The following is a 21,088-nucleotide window of genomic DNA, read 5'->3' as shown; positions in this document are numbered from 1 at the left end:
CGCAAGTTCATGACCTGAGCCAAAATCAAGTCGGACACTTAACTGACTAACCTACCGAGGCACCCCAGAAGTGCTTGCTATCTTTTTAACACTGTTAGAAAGGCCAACACCTAAGACCATATGTAAATGTGTCTTGGTAGGCCTGTCAAGGTATGTTATTACATGAGAATAGGGGGTGGCAAACTATGGACCATAAGTCAAACTGGGCCTACCAGCTGTTTTTATAAATAAAGTTTTATTGGAACACAGCTATTCATTTACATACTGTTTATGGCTGCTTATGTGCTACAACAGTGAAGTTGAGTACTTGTGAGAGAACATAATGGTGGTAAAACCTACAATATTTACAATCTGACCTTTTACAGAGGAAGTTTGGCAACCTCTGGACTAGAAACTGTCATTCTGGTTTGTGTAACCATGTCCTCTTTCAAAATATTAGCATCTAATTTAAGTTCATCATTAAGGAGACAGAGGCTGAAACCAAGACCAATGAATCCCAAACTTATGCTTTGAAAAAAATCAAAAGGAGGAATCACAAGAAAAGCCAGTTTGGAAAGTGCATTAGTATAATTATAAGAAATCCTGTTCTTTTTCATTTTAGTACATCTTGGGCACAAACAACATGCTAGTCGCTGGTTAGCATATGAAATTAAAGGGTTCACAAAAGTAACACGATAAACTTATATTGAACCAGGCTTGGAGAGAAGTCACCAGATTGTTCTTTCTGATCCATAATGGTTTATTCTTCTTAAATATCACAGATGCACAGGTCTGGAACTGACCAACAGATCACTTAGTTTAATATTTTATTTTACTGATAAGAAATCTAAGGTCCAGAGAGACCAAGTATTTTCTTACCAGTGACTGATTGGTAGTCCTGAGAAAGAATGTAAGTCCCTTATTTTTCAGGTTTAGTGTTTTTTTTCTAGTCATACATCTCATTACAAGAACAATAAACATTCTAAGTTTGAGTAGACTTTTCTACTTCTGAGGACAGTGAAAAGAGCTTCCACCTAATAATCTAACATGGTTCCCTGAAGTTCTCAAAAAAAGGACCATATTATGACTGGAAAGGGTCAGAATTATTATTGACATACTCTTTGATAAAACAGTAATACTTTCCTATGTGTATACAGTACCTTCTCATTTGCTTTGGTATAATTAATACAAAAAAAGCATGCTGGGATTATGACAGAGATTGGGCTCAATCTATAGATCAATCCAGGGAGAAACAACATAGTAACATTAGTGAATGTTCTACTTTACAACGTGGTTTCTCTCTCCCTTTACTGGGTCTTCTTCATTTCTCCTGGCAATGTTTTGTCATTTTCTGCACAGAGATCTTATATGATTTTTGTTGAATTAATTAAGTGCTTTATTTTTTGAAGCTGTTGTAAAAGAAATTTTTATTATAATTTTATTTTCCAATTGTAGGTTGCTCTCGACAACTTTGACATTTATAACAGCCCTACAAAGTTGGCAGGGCAGTGATCTTTCCAGATTCATTTAACATAAGATGAGACTACGACTCAGAGGAATAAAATGACTTACTCAGTGATCTAGAGCTCTCAGGAAATGCCCAAACCAGGACTCAAGCCCAAGTCTTTTACACACCAAGCTGAAGGATCATTCTATTATCCAGCAATATGTGAGGGTAGATGAGGAGCATATACTTATAAATTATAAGTGCTACACAAATATCCACTGGAATGGGCAAAAAAAAACCCAAACCAAACCAAAACAAAACTATTTTAATAGGACCAATAAAGAAACCCAGGCTCAGAAAGGCCTTTCCTGATCATCTGACCTCAAGCTACTCCTAATCACGTTACTCTGTCTTCTTCTCCTCATCAAAGCACTTATTGCTACCACTTAGACATTTTTTCATCTGTCTCTTCCCACTTGACTGTGAGCTCCCTTAAGAGTCTGAACCTCACATGTTCTATTCACCATTGATGCTTCAGTGGGCTGGCCATAAAATTCTGCCTCTCTGTCTCCTGATGTGGGCAGAACTGACTGATGGCCCCAGCTGCTGGCCTTCTGCATCCCTCAACTCCCCATAGCCATTCTCATCCAGTGTCAAAGGAAATGGCAGGAGTATTGCTACAGGCCTGTTCCTGTGAGACACGAGACTCCTTTAATCAGAGACCTTCTCTTAAGAACGCTCACTGATCCAGAGGAAACTGTCCTAGAACTGTACTGCAGTCTAATCCTTCTCCTTGCCTTCTGTCACAGGAGTCAGTCCTGTACCCCACTGAAAGGCTTTGCTCCCTTCTCCCACTCCTTCCTATTATCCCTCACAGGTGTCTCACCCAATAAATCTCTTGCAGGTCTTAACTCATCTTGCATCTGCTTCTCAGAGAACCTGAGCTCCTAGCCTCAGAGTCTAAAACAGTGCTTGATGAACAAGTGGTTGGGCCAGGTTCATACTGCAGGTAAACCACAAACCCAGAATTAGAACCCAGTCCTCTGGTCCTTCAGTCCAAAGCCTTTTACACTAAGATCACCAATCATCTGAGAAATATGTCCTTGGCGCCTTTGTCCAGGGGGCCATTGCTCTGATGGATTTTTTGAAGGGAAAATGTATTCACTAATGGTCAAGTCCCACAGCTGGCCTCTCAGCCATGACTGTAATTATGGGGACTCTAGTGGGTGTAAGAACATTTGTCCCAGATTCAGAGGAAATGGAAGCTATGGTTTAGGTCAGTGAGGAAAATCTGGCTTAGGTTTAAATTAAAAGCAGCAAGAACTCTGTATGATGTCCTCTTAAAGGAATATAAGGAGAGCGCCTACCTTGGCAAAGCCACAGAAAGTCAAGAGAGCGCAAAGGCAGCGGGAAGTCTTTCCCAGGACTTTGTGCATGTGCTGAAGACTCTGTACGGGGACTTTGATGACTTGAGGCAAGGACTGCATCTGGAATTTCAGGATATGGGCTTAATAGTTAAGAGCATGGATGTTGGAACCAGACTGTCTGGGTCTGAATCCCAGCTCCTTTGCTTACTAGTTGTGTGAATTAGGGAAAGTTACTGAACCTCTGTGTGCCCCAGTTTCCTCATCTGTAAAATGGGAATAATAATAGGTATCTATCTCATAAGATTATATGAGTTAAGATCTGTGAAATGCTCAGAATGGTCCCTTGCACATAGTAAGCTCTATGTAAATATTAGCTTTTATTAGGAATATTAGTACATTTAAAGAGACACCTTTGTTTTTGAGCACCTCAATAAATTAAGTGTAATGTATCTCAAATCAAGGAAGTCAGCAAGGTTTATCTGATAAACATACTAATCACGCTCAGTAAAAATGTTCTGGAGTTTGGGGAAAATAGAGACAGCGTTACTTAGGATGTTTCAGTATGGGGGACAGAAGAGGAGCATGGTGCATATACTCAAAGGACCGCTGTGAAGATCACTGGGAAGGCAACGGCGATTTATGTGCCACACGTTTAAGAGATATTCAGTGTGCGCTTATCATGTACCAAACCCTGTGCTGTGTAATTTAAGTGGGCTCTTATCTAATCTTCATAATGATCTTGTGAAGAATGTCTTGTTTCTATTTTAGTGATACAGAAATTGAGGCTCAGAAAAGTAAATTAACTTACCTGTGTTAAGACTGACGTCATCAATGTTGTGGGTTCATGTATTTATATGATGCCAAGACCTATGCTCTTTGTATTAAAGTGGCCTTCTAGATCAGTGTGTATGTGTGTGTGTGTATATATGTATGTATGTACACATGTGTATAAAGTGTAGGTAGGTACACTTTATAAATTATATAGCCTTATGTAAATGTTAGATGCTATCACCATCACCATAGCCTGGAACACTAGCTGGAAGCCAAGAAACCCAGGTGCCAATTCTAGCCTTGCCAGTTAGCTGTAGGATTTTGAGCAAATTAGCTCCCCTCCTTTGACCTTTGGATACTGTGTTATTTGAGGAGTTTGGAACTAAACCCTCTCTAAGGGCATTTTCAAGACCTCATATTCTAGAATTTTCTCATTCTATGAAATCTATTCCCTTCTCTGTCTTGGCTGAGTGTTTTGGCTAATATGATTCACCAGCCATGAAGAATTTTGTTCACTGACTTCATCCACAAAAGGGGCGAGGAGATGGTGAATAAAAGCAAACAATAAACAAATGATAGCTATGTAAAATGAAATTTAGGTCAGTGGCACACCCTGTCTCTTCAGTTTAGTTAGTACATCATCCATCTTGAGTTTTTATTTTTTTAAATTCTTTATTTTTGTTTATCGTTGTACTTTATAGCATGTTTGCAGCAGACCAATATTTTTACACTGTGTCCCAGCCTTCCCGGGTCACCATGGGAGTGAGAGAGGGCAGGCCTTCTGGGTCCACCTCAAGCTGGCAGCACTTGACTCTCTGTCCCCTGCAATATTCAAGGTGGCTTCCTTTCACCTGTTTTATATGTTATGTTCCATGCAAGATACAGTTAACAAGCAGTGCAAAGAAAAAAGCTTGAAAATTACCATTTTGGTCTCCAATTTTAGTTTATAGTTGAAGAAACTAAGATCAACACACTGAATCAGTAACAAAGCTGAAACTTAAAACCAGGACTTTGACTCCCAATTCATATCCTAGAGACAGATGACCATGCCTACTGATTTTATTGAGCTCAGAATCCTACAAAGAGCTGTATGTGAGTGGATGTTTAAATAATCAAGATCTTCTGAGGCCCAAGGTGACTTACCCCTAAAATCAAAGTCATAATTCTATCTCTAGAAGAAAAATAGACTCAGATTGGGCTTTGGAATCTGGTCTGGGACCAGTTCAACAATACTTAATTACCCTCCTTCTCTAAAGATAATCAGAAGCAACTCAAAGAACAAAAATGGGGGGACGTCTCAAGAGATGTCTGAGAGCTGTCAGAGGCTTCTGGGATTGAAGAGTTGGGACGAGGTGCTCTCCTCTCTAGCAGTCTATGGGTTCTGGCAGGTAAACACTAGACCTAATCCATGCTGGCTGCCTGGGGGCTGGTGAGGGGGCATGTCTGGTACGAAAGGGAAAGCAGGAAGAGGGATCCAGGCTCAGAATGAAAAGAAGAGGGTTGGGTTTCTCCCCGATGCCTTCTCCTCTTCCAGGGGGGCTGGGCCTCCCTGGAGGCCTGGGCTAGAGCCTGCTCCAGAAGAGCACAGGGGTGCCTGTGGGGATTTTATGGAGTTCATGTCCCAACTCAAAACCTACTCTCAGTGTGAGCAGACCCAGCTGTAGACAAAAGAAAACAAACAAAAAAAGATGGAGGATGAAGGTCTGATATTTCAGAGTTATTTAGAATAACATTTTTCTTTTTAAAAAAGGCATGAGGATTTCAGATCTGGCTGGAAACTAGTCTGGATGTTTATTTTCCTCATTGTCTCAGTGGAAAAAAAGGGTGGGTGATTCAGACAGCAGCCTCCGCCTCTGGGCTGGGGCCCGGGTCAGTCTCTACTCTGTTCTTTGCTCCTCAAGGAACTTGTCAGTCTCAGGAGAAGCTACATTTTACCTCCCACGTTTGCTCTAAGCTTCCAATAAGGATCCCCCAGAGGAGCTGGGGGATCTGAGCTCGGCCAAAAAACAAAACAAAACAAAACAAAACAAAACAAAAACAAAACCACCAAGAGCAAAAGGTAGGAGAGGGAACAAGGGAGGAGATGGTCCTCCCAAGGATAAGAAGAGAGAAAGGGTGAGGTCTCTGAGAAAGGCCTCTTTCCTCCCTGCCCTCCTCCATTCATGGCTCTCCCACTCACTGCATCTGGGGGAAAGGACCAAGGTCACCAGAGGGCATCTGGGTGGACTGCCTGGCTCCACCACAGTCCTCCCTGCTGTCCAATGTCCAGCTGGAATAAGGGGTCCTGACCTTTAAGGCACCAGTCCTTCTTTCTAGAAAGGAAGGAGCTGTTTGAAGATACCCCCTTCCTGCCTTTGATAATAGTCTCCCACTGAAGGTTGAAGATTTCCCAAAAGCATCCAGTGGGGACTCAGGACTTAAAGCAATTCTGCTGTCTAGTTACTAGGGAAACTCATGGATCACTAGAAATTTCAGTATTTACAAAATACTTAAAGGTGGGGCAGCCTAACTCAAAGCTGTGGTAGAGGTAAAGAACAGTTAGTTGGAACTCTGGGAAGTCCTTATTCCACAGAGCTGGGCATATGACTGCCATGAAGCTCCTGTGAGGGGGGTCAGAAGAAGGGAAAGAGCTAAAATGATACATAGCATATGGAGGAGGCCCAGGCCTTATTTCAAAATCTTCAAGAATTGCTAAGGACACTCCCTGAGTTCTAGTTCTAGTGGTTTTTTAGCTAGTCTAAGATGGATTGTGCTAAATAACATGTATTGGTGAGGGTGTAGAGAAAAAGGAACTCTCACACATGGTTGGTGGGAATGCGAACCATGCAGCCACTGCGGAGAACAATATGGAGGTTCCTCAAAAGTTAAAAATAGAACTACCATATGATCCAGTAACCACACTACTGGGTATTTATCCAAAGAGTACAAAAACACTAATTTTATTTAAAAAATTTTGGGGGGCGCCTGGGTGGCTCAGTTGGTTAAGCGTCCACCTTCGGCTCAGGTCATGATCTCACAGTTGGTGGGTTCAAGCCTCACATTGGCCTCCGTGCTGACAGCTCAGAGACTGGAGCCTGCTTCCGATTATGTGTCTCCTTCTCTTTCTGCCCCTCCCCTGCTTGCACTCTGTCTGTCTCTCAAAGATAAATAAAAATGTTAAAAAAATAAATAAAACAATTTTTTTAATGTTTATTTTTTGAGAGAGACAGACAGACAGACAGACAGAGTATGAGTAGGGGGGTGCAGAGAGAGAGAGAGAGAGAGAGAGAGAGACAGAATCTGGAGCAGGCTCCAGGCTCTGAGCTGTCAGCACAGAGCCCCATGTGGGGCTTGAACCCACAGGCCGTGAAATCATGACCTGAGCTGAAGTTGGGCTTAACCAACTGAGCTACCCAGGCGCCCAACAAAAACACTAATTTTAAAAGATACATACACCCCTATGTTTATTGCACCATTATTTACAACAGCCAAATTATGGAAGCAGCCCAAGTGTCCATCAACTGATGGATAAAGATGTGGTATATATACACAATGGAATATTACTCAGCCATAAAAAAGAATGAAATATTGCCATTTGCAACAACATGGATGGAGCTACAATGTATTATGTTAAGCAGAAAAAGTCAGAGAAAGACAAATACTGTATGATTCCATGCCTATGTGGAATTTAAAAAAAACACAAAAAATGAACAAAGGAAAAGAAAGAAATAAACCAAGAAGCTGACTCTTAACTATAGAGAACTAATGGTTACCAGAGGGGAGGTAGATGGGGGGGATGGGGATAAAGGAGTGCACTTGTGATTAGCGCTGGGTGTTGTATGGAAGTGTTGAATCACTATATTATATACCTGAAACTAATATGATACTATATGTTATCTATACCTGAATTAAAATAAAATTAAACAAATAAGATAGATTATGCTACCTTGCTAATTTAGCCCTCAAAGTTTAATATTAATGTATAGACAGCACAGTAATGGTCAGTTCTCAGTAACGTAGAAACTTCCTGCTTTTACCCCCTGCTGGCTATTTTGTGACTTGCAAGAAGCTGTAGCAAACAGGTCTGTGAAGCAGAGCTAGGACTAATGAGGAGTTAGAGCACACAGTCCTTGGACGGAGTTAAAGCCTTGGATTCTAGCCTCAGCAACACTGCTTTCTGCACCATTTAAACCTTAGCATCCTTACCCGTGCAAGAGGAAGAATGCTAGCAGCCCTATCTTATTTTGTTTGTTTCTTTACACTGAAAGGAGACTGTATAAGTGTTTTGTAGTCTGTCAAGTTCTCTAAGGACACCAGATACTTAAATCCTGTTCATCTTGACCTAAACATATAAAAATCATCATCACCACAACCACTACAGGGAAAACAGTGAACCAAGCAGGTATTGTTCACACTGTGCAACTATTGTCCTACCTTCCTCTCAACAACTGAGAGGGAGCATCACTTCCACTTTATAGATGATGAAACCTCAAAGAGATAAAGTTACTTATGCAGTATCATAGAGCAAATAAATCACAGAGCTGGGACTCAAGTACAGCTAGTGTGCCTTTCAGAGTCCATGTAAAAATGGCTGTGCAGGCCTCAGAATAGTTACTGAATACATAAAGGAGGGAGGGGACAAAGGGAAGGAGTCCTCGCCTTGGAGGATTCAAAGGATAGGGGTGAGGGCTTCCTAACAGTGGATGCCTCCTGAGCCCATGAATAATTCATCAAAGCTCTGTGCTGATGGCTGGTTCTTTTTGTGTGTGGTGCATCTGGTCAGGGACAGCTGCCCACAACTGGGCCACAAATGTGAGGACTCAGACTCGCCTGCTCATAAACAGAGCTCACAGAAGCTTCCTGCTCCCTTACTCTGGGGACTGAAGGCTATTTTGATTCCCAGAGGAAGATGGGGTTCTTATTTTTGTGCTTGTGCGTACATCTGTGCGCGCACACCCCCCGCCGCCCCCCCAGACTCTACACATGTGATATGAAACCTTCTTGATATTCTTGGAATTGCTTTTCCTTCTGGAGCATCATCCCTGGTTTCCTTTTGGACAGAGTTTCCTCCATCCTTATGTCCATATTTAGACTCAGTTTCACTCCTGGTCTGTTCTTGATCCTAGACAGCTTTTATCCTAGGCATTTTTGGCTAGGGTATGTGAGGAGTTGGAGGGTGGGAGTAGAAAGAAGAAGCTGGGGGTGGCAATAAGGCTTTTTTTTTTTTTTTAAGACTCCATCTGCCATAGAACCTCTTCCAGACGAAAGTGAAAAACAGAAGTGTTTTTTTTTTTTTTTTAAATGGGTCCCATCACAACTCTTACATAAAGAAGGAAAAAGGGTATATCTGCTTGAAGGAGGCTTCCCATGGAATGGAATGTTTCCAGGATCAAGCAGTGAGCAGGGATACAGCCTTGCACAGCCCCAGGGGATAGCTCTGCACAGAACACAAGGCCAATACTCCTCTGGGGACTATGAAACCGAAGTGGCTGTTAGAGGTCTGAGGTCTGTCTTGGTGAATCCAGAGAGAAGCAGAGTCACTGAGGGAGAAGATAATTTTATCTCTATTCAACAAAAGGACACTGGGATTCCAATCACATGACCTGTTCATATAACCCCAGAGTTGTGATTCAAATTCAGGTATCCTTACCCCCAGCCTACAGATTTGGCAATAGTGTGTGATGACTAGATTAAAACCCTAGAGTTTACTAAATTCTTGGGACAGTCCAGTGGAAGGATTTGAGCAATATGGGTTGGTGAGGAGGGAAACCTGAGCCAGCTGTAGGACCCCTTGTGGAAGGGGTCAGAGAGTGCTTCTAGCCCAATGCATAAGGTCCAAAGAGGCAACAATATCTGGGCTTGGTTCTGGCAGATGTTTATATTCCAGGAGGTAAGAGACAAAGAGCATATTACTTAAGAAAACTTTTTTTTATGTTTAGTTTTTTTTTTTTTTAATTTTTTTTTAATGTTTATTTATTTTTGAGACAGAGAGAGACAGAGCATGAGTGGGGGAGGGGCAGAGATAGAGGGAGACACAGAATCTGAAGCAGGCTCCAGGCTCCTAGCTGTCAGCACAGAGCCGACGCGGGGCTCGAACTCATGGACTGAGATCATGACCTGAGCTGAAGTCGGACGCTTAACCGACCAAGTCACCCAGGCGCCCCTGTTTATTTAGTTTTTGAGAGAGAGAGACAGAGCATGAGTGGCAGAGGGGCAGAAAGAGAGAGGGAGACACAGAATGAGAAGCAGGCTCTGGGTTCTGAGCTGTCAGCACAGAGCCTGATGCAGGGCTCGAACTCACGGACCATGAAATCATGGCCTGGGCCAGAGTCAGGGGTTCAACCAACTGAGCCACCAGGCACCCGAAGAGGCAGCATGTTATAATGCAAAGTCATACCTGGGTTAGACTAGAATCTTGGCTGTCATTTTCTAGCTGTGTGATTTTGGGTCAAAACTGTTCCTCCCTCAAAGGATTCATGTGAATTTTTAGTGAAACTTTATGCAGAGCTCCTACTTCACATAGAGTACATGCTCAATATATAGCTCCAATTATTTTCTTTTGTGGCCACTGAGGGTTAGGCGTCAGTACTGGGTGTTTTCCATATAAGAAGGCTGCTGACACTGACACCCAAGAGACTGGATTATTCTCAGTAAGCCCCAGCAAAACGAGAGCAGTGTTGTATGAAGGAAGCCTCAGGGACAGATGACAGAGAGCCCATGTGAACCCAGTCGAGGCAGGTAGGAGGACAGAGAAGAGCTGGGGTCCTGGAGTGCTAGGCAGAGAAGAAGAAGCACTCATTCTCCTTATTTGAAAAGAATGGAAATCAGTCAGAGAAGGACAATATCATATGTTTTCACTCATATGTGGATCTTGAGAAACTTAACAGAAGACCATGGGGGAGGGGGGGGGAAGTTACAGAGGGAGGGAGGCAAACCATAAGAGACTCTTAAGGACTGAGAACAAACTAAGGGTAGATGGTGGACGGGGGAGAGGGGAAAGTGGGGGATGGGCAGGGAGGAGGACACTTGCTGGGATGAGCACTGGGTGTTGTATGTAAGCCAATTTGACAATAAATTATATTTAAAAATGAAAACATTAAAAATTAAAAAAAGAAAAGAATGGAAACACAGTTGATAAAAGTGATTAAATGAAATAAATAAAAGTAGGTAATCAAATGTTAATTTCCTTCCTGCTTCTCCTCTATTCCTGACTCTCCGTTAAAAAACCCCACTTATTTGGGTGATTAGGCTTTAATTCCTTATCTGAGGGTTTTATAGACATAATCCATTTTTAAGAAAGTCTCTAAATTAAAACGTAAGCCACTATGTGGCCGGATCTTTTAACACAGTAAATTCTCCTATGATGGAAGAAAAGCCTGTTGTCTCCCTCAGAAAGATCTCACAAAGAATCCAAAACTTCTGTTACAGACAATATCCTTGCTCTGGTAATGAAACTACCTGGCATCTAATAAAATAACCCCCTTAAGAAAAGAAGTTGAAGGTTTAAGGGAATATATCTTTTAAAAGACAAGGGTAGTGGAAAAATACTGACTTGATTATTTGTTACTTTTCCCTCCTCCCTTCCCTCACTGAGCTGGTGGTACAGGCTGGTGTCTCCATGCTTGGTGATGCCTCTATTACAGTACTCCCCCGTGACTGCCTGGTTAGAGGTCTGCCCCCTTCACTAGACTAAGATATCTGAGCACTGGAACTCTACTGGTCATCTTTGTAACCTCAGTGGTTGTGACAAGGACCATCACAAAATAAGGGCATGAATGGATCAATTTTCCTACCAAAGAAAACAAGCCTAGATAAATATGTGGTCCTACATATTTGCATTTGAACTGTACTTAAATCCTATACAATAAAAGGATCCAGATAATAATTCCTTTTTAAATTTGTGATTAAAAAAATATATTTGCACCAAGAGTAGTTTTTGTTATATCTCAAGGATATGTTTGTCTTGGTAGGAACACCTCTAATCCCACAAGGAAATAATTCAATTAAAAGGAATTTGCTCACATAGATTAATGGAACAGAAGAGAAAACCCAGGAAATAAACCCACAATTACATGGTCAATTAATCTTCGACAAAGGGGGAAAGAATATGCAGTGGGAAAAATAGTCTCTTCAACAAATGGTGTAGGGAAACTGGACAGCCACATGCAAAAGAGTGAAACTGGACACTTTCTTACACCATACACATAAATAAACTCAAAATGGATTAAGACCTAAATGTGACACTTGAAACCATAAAAAATCCCTGAAGAGAGCAGAGGCAGTGATTTCTCTGACACTGGTTGTAGCAGCTTTTTTTCCTAGATGGGTGTCCTGAGGCAAGGGAAACAAAAGCAAAAATAAACTATTAGGACTTCATCAGAATAAAAATTGTTGTGAAGGAAACGATCAACAAAACTAAAAGGCAACCTATGGAATGGGAGAAGACATTTGCAAATAACATATCTGATAAAGGGTTAGTACCCAAAATAAATAAAGAGCTGATACAACTCAACACCCAAAAAACAAATAATCCAATTAAAAAATGGGCAGAGGAGGGGCGCCTGGGTGCTTCAGTTTGCTAAGCATCTGACTCTTGATTTCAGTTCAGGTCATGATCTCACAGTTCATGAGATCAAGTCCTGTGTTAGGCTCTGCTCTAACAACGCAGGGATTCTCTCAGCCCTTCCCCAGCTTACATGCATGTGCTCTTTCTCAAAATAAATAAATACTTTTTAAAAAATGGGCAGAAGACATGAACAGATATTTCTCCAAAGAAATCCAGATGGCAACAGACACATAAAAAGATGCTCAACATCACACATCATCAGGAAAATGCAAATCAAAACCACAATGAGATATCACATCACGCCTGTTGGAATGGCTAAAATAAAAAATACAAGAAGAAAAAATTAAAAAACACAAGAAACAACAGATATAGGCGTGGATGTGGAGAAAAAGGAACCCTCATGCACTATTGGTGGAAACGCAAACTGGTGCAGCCACTGTAGAAAACAGTATGGACGTTCGTCAGAAAGTTGGAAATAAAACTATCCCGCAATCCAGTAATCACACTATTGGGCATTTACCCCCCAAATACAAAAACACTAATACAAAGGGATACATGCACCACTATTATTTACAACAGCCAAACTACGGAAGTAGCCCAAATGTCCCTCGATAGCTGAAGGGATAAAGAAGATGTGGGGTGTGTGTATGTGTGTATGCATGTGTGTGTCTATGTGTATGAATGAAATCTTGCCATTTGCACCAACATGGATGTATCTAGAGTATATTATGCTAAGTGAAAAAAGTCAGTGAGAGAAAGACAAATACCATATGATTTCACTCATATGTGGAATTTAAGAGACAAAACAAATGAGCATAGGAAAAAAGAGAGAAATCAAGAAAGACTCTTAACTAGAGAGAGCAGAGGGTTACCAAAGGGGAGGTGGGGGAGCAGTGGGTGAAACAGGTGATGGGGATTAAAGAGTACATTTATTATGATGAGCACTGAGTAATGTATAGAATTGTTGAATCACTATGTTGTAATATAATATTGTATGTTAACTATATTGGAATTAAAATTTTAAAACTTAATTAAAAAAAAGCAATTGCTTTCTGATTACTTTCTTCCCCAATCATACCTATTATTATTTTTTTTTAAGCTGAGGTATTCTTTGGACTTATCTCTAACATTTATGAAAGCTTGGAGACTGGGGTTGGGGAGCTAAGTCTATGGTTTTTCCCTCCTGCCTTTTTTTTTTTTTTAATTTTTTATGTTTTTATTTTATTTTTGAGAGAGAGAGAGACAGAGTGTGAATGGGGGAGGGGCAGAAAGAGAGTGGGAGACTCCAGACTCTGAGCTGTCGGTGGAGAGCCTGACGTGGGACTCAAACTCACAGGCTGTGAGATCCAACCTGAGCTGAAGTTGGATGCTTAACCGACTGAGCCACCCAGATGCCCCTCCCTCCTGTTCTTTTGATTCCTTTTTTATTTTCTCTCTCCCTTTTTTCCCCAATAAGCTTTTTATTCTTTCATCAGGAATAAAATAAAGGGAAAAACAAAAAATTCATGAAGCCTATAAATGACAGAAATTTGGGGAAATTCCATTCAGGAAACAAAGATTATACCAAAGATCCTAAGAGTAAATGCAGACTCATAATCTGTAAGGAAGAATAGAATCACAGAATTGCTAAGACAGGACATCTAGTCCAGGCACAACTGACTACATAATTTGTAGAGTCTGGTACAAAGTGAAAATGAGGCTCCTTGTTCAAAAGTTAAGAACTTCAACACAAATAAATGGAAAGATATCTCATGTTTATGGATTGGAAGAATTAACATTGTCAAAAGGTTCACACTACCCAAAGCCATTTACAGATTCAGTGAAATCCCTATCAAAGCTCCAATGTCATTAAAAAAATTTTTTTTAATGTTTATTTATTCTTCAGAGAGAGAGAGAGAGAGAGACGGAACATGAGTGGGGGAGGGGCATAGCAAGAGAGGGACACAGAATCCGAAGCAGGCTCCAGGTTCTGAGCTGTCAGCATACAGCCTGACGCGGGGCTCGAACTCACAAGCCAAGAGATCATGACCTTAGCTGAAGTCGGACACTCAGTGGAGACAAGTGGGTACCCCTCCCAATGTCATTTTTTTTTTTTTACAATAACAGAAAAACAATTTTAAAATTCATATGGAACCACAAAAGATTCCAAATAGCGAAAGCAATCCTGAGAAAGAAGAATAAAGTTGCAGGTATCACACGTCCTGATTTCAGCCTATATGACAAAGCTATAGTAATCAAAACAGTATGGTATGACATAAAAACAGACACACAGATCAATGGAACATAATAGAAAGCCTCACATGTATGGTCAACTAATATTTGACAAGGGAGCCAAGCATACTCAGTGGGGAAAACATAGTGTCTTCAAAAAAAATGGTGCTAGGAAAACTGGATACTGACATGCAACAAATGATACTGGACCCTTATATTATATTACTCACAAAAACTAACTCAAAATGGATTAAAGATTTAAATGTAAGACCTAGGGGCATCTAGGTGGCTCAGTTGGTTGAGCATCCCACTCTTGATTTCAGCTCAGGTCATCATCTCATGGTTCTTGGGATAGAGCTCTGCATCTGGCTCTGCACTGACAGTGCAAAGTCTGATTGGGATTCTCTCTCCTTCTCTCTCTGCCCCTCCCCCACTCACGTGTGCATGCTTAGATAAATAGATAGATAAATGTAAGATCTGAAACCATAAAACTCCCAAGAGAAAACAGAAAAAAAGATTCCTTGATGGTGGTATTGGTAAGGAGTTTTTTGGATATGATACGAAAAATACAAATAAGAAAAGCAAAATTAAACAAATGGAACTACATTAAACTAAAAAGCTTTCGTGGCTCAGTCAGTTAAGCACCCGATTTAGGCTCAGGTCATGATCTCACAGTTTGTGAATCTGAGACCCGCGTTCAGCTCTGTGCTGACAGCTCAGAGCCTGGAGCCTGCTTTGGATTCTGTGTCACCTCTCTCTCTGCCCCTCCCCCACTCATGCTGTCTCTCTCAAAATTAAATAAACATTAAAAAAAAAAAACTAAAAAGCTTTGGCACAGCAAAAAGTAACAAGATGAAAAGGCAATCAAAGAAATGGAAGAAGATATGTATTTTCAAATATCTGATACGGGGTTAATATCTAAAGTACATAAGGAATTCCTACAACTCAATAGCAAAAACAAAAATAAAAACAGATAACCCAATTAAAAAGTGGTCATAGGATCTGAATAGACACTCTTCCAAGGAAGATATTCATATGGGCAACAGTTACCTGAAAAGGCACAGGTCATTAATTATCAGGGAAATGCAAATAAAACCAAAACCACAATGAGAGAGCCTGCTAATGGGCTATTATCAAAAACTAAGAGATTACTGTGAGCAAGGATGTAGAGAAAAGGGAACCCTTGTGACTACTGGTGGGAACATAAATTGGTACAGCCACTATGGAAAACAGTATGGAGGTTTCTCAAAAAATTAAAAATAGAACTACCATATGATCCAGCAATTCCAATTATGCGTATATATCTGAAGGAACTGAAATCACCTTGAAGAGGTATCTACACCCCCATATTCACTGCAGCACTACTTATAATAGCCAAGACATGGAAACAATCTGTGTCCACTAATGGATGAATGGATAAAGGAAATTTTATAAATGCATATGTAATATTATTCAGTCATAAAAAATAAGTAAATCCTGCCATTTATGACAATATAGATGAACCTTGAGGGCATTGTGCTAAGTGAAATAAGTCAGAGAAGAACAAATACTGTATAACCTCACTTAATACGTGGAAGCTGAAAAAAAAACAAACTCACAGAAACAGAGAGTAGATTGGTGGTTACCAGGGGCAGAGGCAGGGGAAATGGATGAAGATCAAGGGTACAAACTTCTAGTTATAAAACGAATTAGTCTTGGGGATATAATGTACAACATAGTGACTATAGTTAATAATACTGTAATATATATTTGAACATTGTTGAGAGAACAGGTGTTAAAAGTTCCCACCATATACACACACAAATCCTAACTATGTGAGATAATAGATGTGTTAACTAACCTTACTGTGGTAATCATTTTGCAACATACACATGTATCATATCATCACACTGTACACCTTAAACAATTATAAAAAAAAATGAAGGACTTCAAAATGGGGACAGTACAGCATTACCCAAGTGTAAGGCTAAGGGTGGAGCCCTGTGAGACTGCATAGGTCTCATGCTCATGATGCTGGCCCTAAGTCTGGACGGGGGTTCCCAAACCTGGCTGGCTGTCAGAATCAAATTAGGAACTTTAAAAAATAAACTGAGATATAATTCATGTATCATAAATTTCCCCAATTTCAAAATGCAAAATTCAGTAGTTTTTAGTATATTCACAAAATTTTACAACCATCATCACTATCAAATCCCAGAACATTTTATCCCCCTAAACGAAATCCCATACTCATTAGCAGGCACTCCTCATTCTCCCACTGTCAACCACCAACCTATCTCCTGTCTCTATGGATTTGCTAATTCTGACATTTCAAATAAATGGAATAAAAAACTATGTGATGCGTTGTGTTTTCTTCCATTTAGCACAATGTTTTCATGATTCATGCATGTGTAGAATGTACAACGTGGAATGTTAGATCATTCCATTTTATGGCTAAATAATACACACACACCACACCACATACTGTTTACTTGTTGGATAATGGACTAACCTGATGGATAATTCAGGTTGTGTTCACTTTTTGGTCATCATGAATAGTGCTGCTATGAACGTTTGTGTGCAAGTTTTTGTGTGAACATTTGTTTTTATTTCTCTTGAGTATATGCTTAGGAAGAGAATTACTGGGTTGTAGGTTTAACTTTTTGAAAAATTTCCACACTGTTTTCTGCAGTAGCTGTACCATTTTACACTCCTGCTAGCAATGCAGAGGGATGGATGAGTAATGGATGTTTCTCCACATCCCTGCCAACACTTGTCATTGTCCATCTTTTTTGATCACAGCCATTCTAGTGGGTATGAAGTGGTATCTCATTGTGGTTTTGATTTCCATTTTCTAATGCGTAATCATGTTCAGCATCTTTTCATGTGCTTATTGACCGTCTATTCTATGTATTTTCTCTGGAGAAATGTCTACACAGTTCCTTTGCCCGTTTCAAATGGGGTCATCTTTTTGTTGCTGTTATTGACTTGTAAGAGCTCCTTTTATATTCTAGATACTAGACCTTTATCAGGTATATGACCCAGAAATATTTTCTCCCATTCTGTAGAAAGGGCTTTAGAAACTATTTTTTTTTTAACGTTTATTTATTTTTGAGACAGAGAGAGATGGGGCGCCTGGGTGGCGCAGTCGGTTAAGCGTCCGACTTCAGCCAGGTCACGATCTCGCGGTCCGTGAGTTCGAGCCCCGCGTCAGGCTCTGGGCTGATGGCTCAGAGCCTGGAGCCTGTTTCCGATTCTGTGTCTCCCTCTCTCTCTGCCCCTCCCCCGTTCATGCTATGTCTCTCTCTGTCCCAAAAATAAATAAAAAACGTTGAAAGAGTTTCTGATTCAGTAAGTCTGGCTGGGGTGATCCTAAGAATCTGCATTTCTAACAGGTTCTCAGATGATGTTGATGTTGCTGATGAGCTAAGAATGGTTTCCGTGTTTTTTAATTTTTTTAAATTTATTTATTTATTTTGAGAGAGAGCACGCACACGCGTGCACATGAGTGGGGAAGGGGCAGAGAGAGGAGAGAAAGAATCCCAAGGAGCCTTTACACTGCTGAACCCATGAACTGTGAGATCATGATCCAAGCCAAAATCAAGAGTCAGATGTTTAAAAGACTGAGCCACCCAGGAGCTCCAGTTTGTATGTTTTTAGAGGGTTGCAAAAAAAAATTGGCCTTCAAATATTTACAGAAAATGGTTGCTGAGCCTCGAATGCTTGCTACTCAGAATGAAGCTGTGAACAGACACTTATGCCTAGGTCCCACCCCTGAGATTCCTAGTGAGCTGATCTGGCATGGGTCCTTGGCATCAACATTTTAAAAATGTTCCCCTTTAATTCTGTTGTGCAACCAGGTTTAAGAACTACTGATTTAAGCTCTCCGTCTGCCTCAGGAAAAAAAAAAAACCCAAACATAAAAACCTATTTCTCAATCATCCCCAAGTTTGGGGATGAGCCCAAACAACTGTCAAAGGGCATTTCTGCAACTTAAAACTCAGTTACAAAAGTTGGGCTACTATTCTGTGAAAGTCAACAAGACCCAAATATAAATCGGCATTTCCCTCTCTCACCTATCCCCTCCCAAGTGAATATAAAAGAACACTGGATTATATATCAACAGTAATTACCCCAAACCCAAAGGAAAAAAAGTGGCACGTGTAGCTGTGCAGGATGGTCTGAAATAGATGGGCTAGAACACGGAGAGGTGGACCAGAGAAGGAATCAAGGTGAGGACTGCCCTCTGGGATAAGTGGTGGGTAAGAGAGCACAGAGGGCTAGAGAGCTGAGGGAAGGGGAGAAAGGTGCAGGGCTGAGAAATGGAGTGGTGTTGAGGTACCTGAAGAAATACCACAAAGTACCTTTAGCTTCCTCATAACCTCAACATATGTGTTTCCCATTTGAATGTAATTAGGGCCAGGGGTTCCTCTAGTATTTGATCAGACCCTTCACAGTCTTACTCTTTGCCTATTACTCCTCTGCCAAAGAGGAACGCTTTTAGCTGCAGTGGGCTGTCCTTGCTCAAGGGATCTGAAGGCCTTCATCTTAGTCCCAACTGCTAAGCCTGCTCCAGGAAGCACCTTGCCGCTTGGGAGAAAGGTTCCTGTTTGCTCTCCTACCTGTGCTCTCCTCAGCCTGATTGAAGCCACAGATCTGGCAGATGCTCTGGACCCACTTATTCATGTCCTCCTCCGTCTCGGCCACCAGATAAAAGGTGCGCTCACTGGTCTTGATGTCAAACACAAAACTATCCTGCAGCTCCTTCTTGTTGAAGGTCAGGCCTGCATCCACCTGCTCACAGAAGTTCAGGTTGATGATCCTCAAGGGCTTCTTAGAGTGATCGTTCTTGTAGTATTCCAGAACATCTGGGTCACCACTCATCCGGCCACTCCGCAGGATAAACCATCGCTTCTTCCAGGCCTGAGGAGGAAGAAGGAAAAAGAGGGGGAAAAGGTCATTAGTTCGTTCAAAGCTTCTCACAGGTGCTCAGAAATCACTAGGTTAAGGATGGGGACTGTTGCACCTGCAGGCTGAACATGGCCCTTATTTCTCTTTCATACTTCACCACAGTTTAAAAAATGGAGGATGATCTTAGAATGTGTGTTAGCGCAACACTTCACTATGGGAACAGGGTCTTATCATTCTGAAATGAGATGTGGCATTCCAATTTTTTAGATTAAGAAGTTAGATGGAGACTAAGACATTTTCAAGCACTTATTCCCTATGCTGGAATACAGATTCAAACTCATAGTACTGATAGTCAGGGTGGAACTTGCAAAACCACAGCATCTCAATATATGGATAGGGACCCCAACAAGTCATGGTGAGTGGAAGCAAAGAAGCAATATCACACACAGCCAGCAGCAGAAAAACAATTCCCTAATTTGTGTGTAGTATATTGTGCTTTTTAAGCAAATGATGGTGCCTTGGAAGAATCACCTAGAAAGCCTTCTAAAACTTCTCTGAAGTGGGGGGTGCCTGGGTGGTTCAGTTAAGTGTCCAGCTCTTGGTTTGGGCTCAGGTCATGATCTCACAGCTCGTGAGACAGAGCCCGGCATTGGGCTCTGTGCTGACAGCACGGAGCCTACTTGGGATTCTCTCATCCTCTCTCTCTGTCCCTCCCCTACTCACGCTCTTGCTTTTTGAAAATAAATAAAAAATTTAAAAAATAACCTAAAACTTCTCTGAAGCACATAACTTTAAGATTTTTTTCACTGTCTTGCTCCTTGCAATAGCCCGAGTACTTGTAATAGGGCCTTGCACATATTAAATACTCTATATGTATCACTGAATGAATAAACTCCTTGTATCATTTCATACTATAGAATTTAACACTTGATCACATATTCTCTTATCCTGTCTTGTATATTCCATTTTTCCAACAAGACTGAGTAATCTGTGAGCAGACACCACACAAAGTGGTAAAAAGATGCTGCATGTAATAGCCTTGGGTTGAGGCTATGCTTAACTACTGATTTGCTGTAGTTAAGTCATTTGTAGATGTGGGCTCCCAGGCTGCCCCAAGATCCTATCTCAGTTACCTTGTCTAAGATTTTCTCTTGCTCTTTGGCTACTGTCTCTGAGCTTCTCTCTCTTTAAATGTCCAACATGGCCACTTTTTGGTTTCATGAGAAAATATAAGCAATCAAGAGAATTTAAATATGCTCCATCACCAAATTTACTGATCTGCCCGCATCTGGAGCAAAGTAGCCTGTTATTAGGGAGCATCCACAGTTCGTCCGATCTAAAGCCAATATCCTTCCATTTGTGTGCCCCCTTTCACCTACAAGGGGACTGACACCACTGTATGATTCTCCCATTCTCTGGAAGCACTGCATTTTCCCTCCCTACTAGGATCATTCCCATAAGGACACCAACATCCGCCATCATGGGGAAAAAAATATAAAGCTTGACTTAATCCCATGTTCCCCTCTAGTGATGGCCCAGTTTTCTTTAAAGTAAAACCTCAAAGAGTTTTCTATATTACTGGACATTTGTCTCCTCTCTTGCCATTCTTTGGTGGAAAGCAGTCTAATCAGGCTGCCCCACCACTGCATAACAAAGTTCTCAAAGACTTCAAGGCTGCTGAAGCAACTTTTGGGTTTTATTTGATCTCTCAACAACACCTGATAATGGTTTATTCTGTCCTCTTTGAAGCACCTTCTTCCCTTGGCTCACCCTCAACTTCCCTCCTCCCCAGCCTCTTTTTCAGACTCCAGGGCTGGTTCTTACTCATCTCCCTGACCTCTAAATATTGGAATGCTTCCATGCTCAGTTCTCAGTCTC

At 41.1% G+C, this 21,088-nt stretch overlaps 1 protein-coding gene across 1 annotated transcript in view; it reads right to left on the bottom strand.

The window, feature by feature from the left end:
• Window positions 1–21,088, bottom strand: part of GAB2 (GRB2 associated binding protein 2) — a 190,817-nt gene that overhangs the window by 39,361 nt on the left and 130,368 nt on the right. Inside the window, exon 2 of the mRNA XM_058687645.1 lies at window positions 18,922–19,222. Coding sequence (XP_058543628.1) covers window positions 18,922–19,222 — 301 coding nt within the window. The remainder of the gene's footprint in view (window positions 1–18,921; window positions 19,223–21,088) is intronic.

Source organism: Neofelis nebulosa, chromosome 10 (genome assembly GCF_028018385.1).
Source record: "Neofelis nebulosa isolate mNeoNeb1 chromosome 10, mNeoNeb1.pri, whole genome shotgun sequence".
Lineage (NCBI taxonomy): Eukaryota > Metazoa > Chordata > Mammalia > Carnivora > Felidae > Neofelis > Neofelis nebulosa.
The sequence above is the reverse complement of the archived record's forward strand: the minus strand, read 5'-3'. Positions and strand labels throughout refer to the sequence as shown.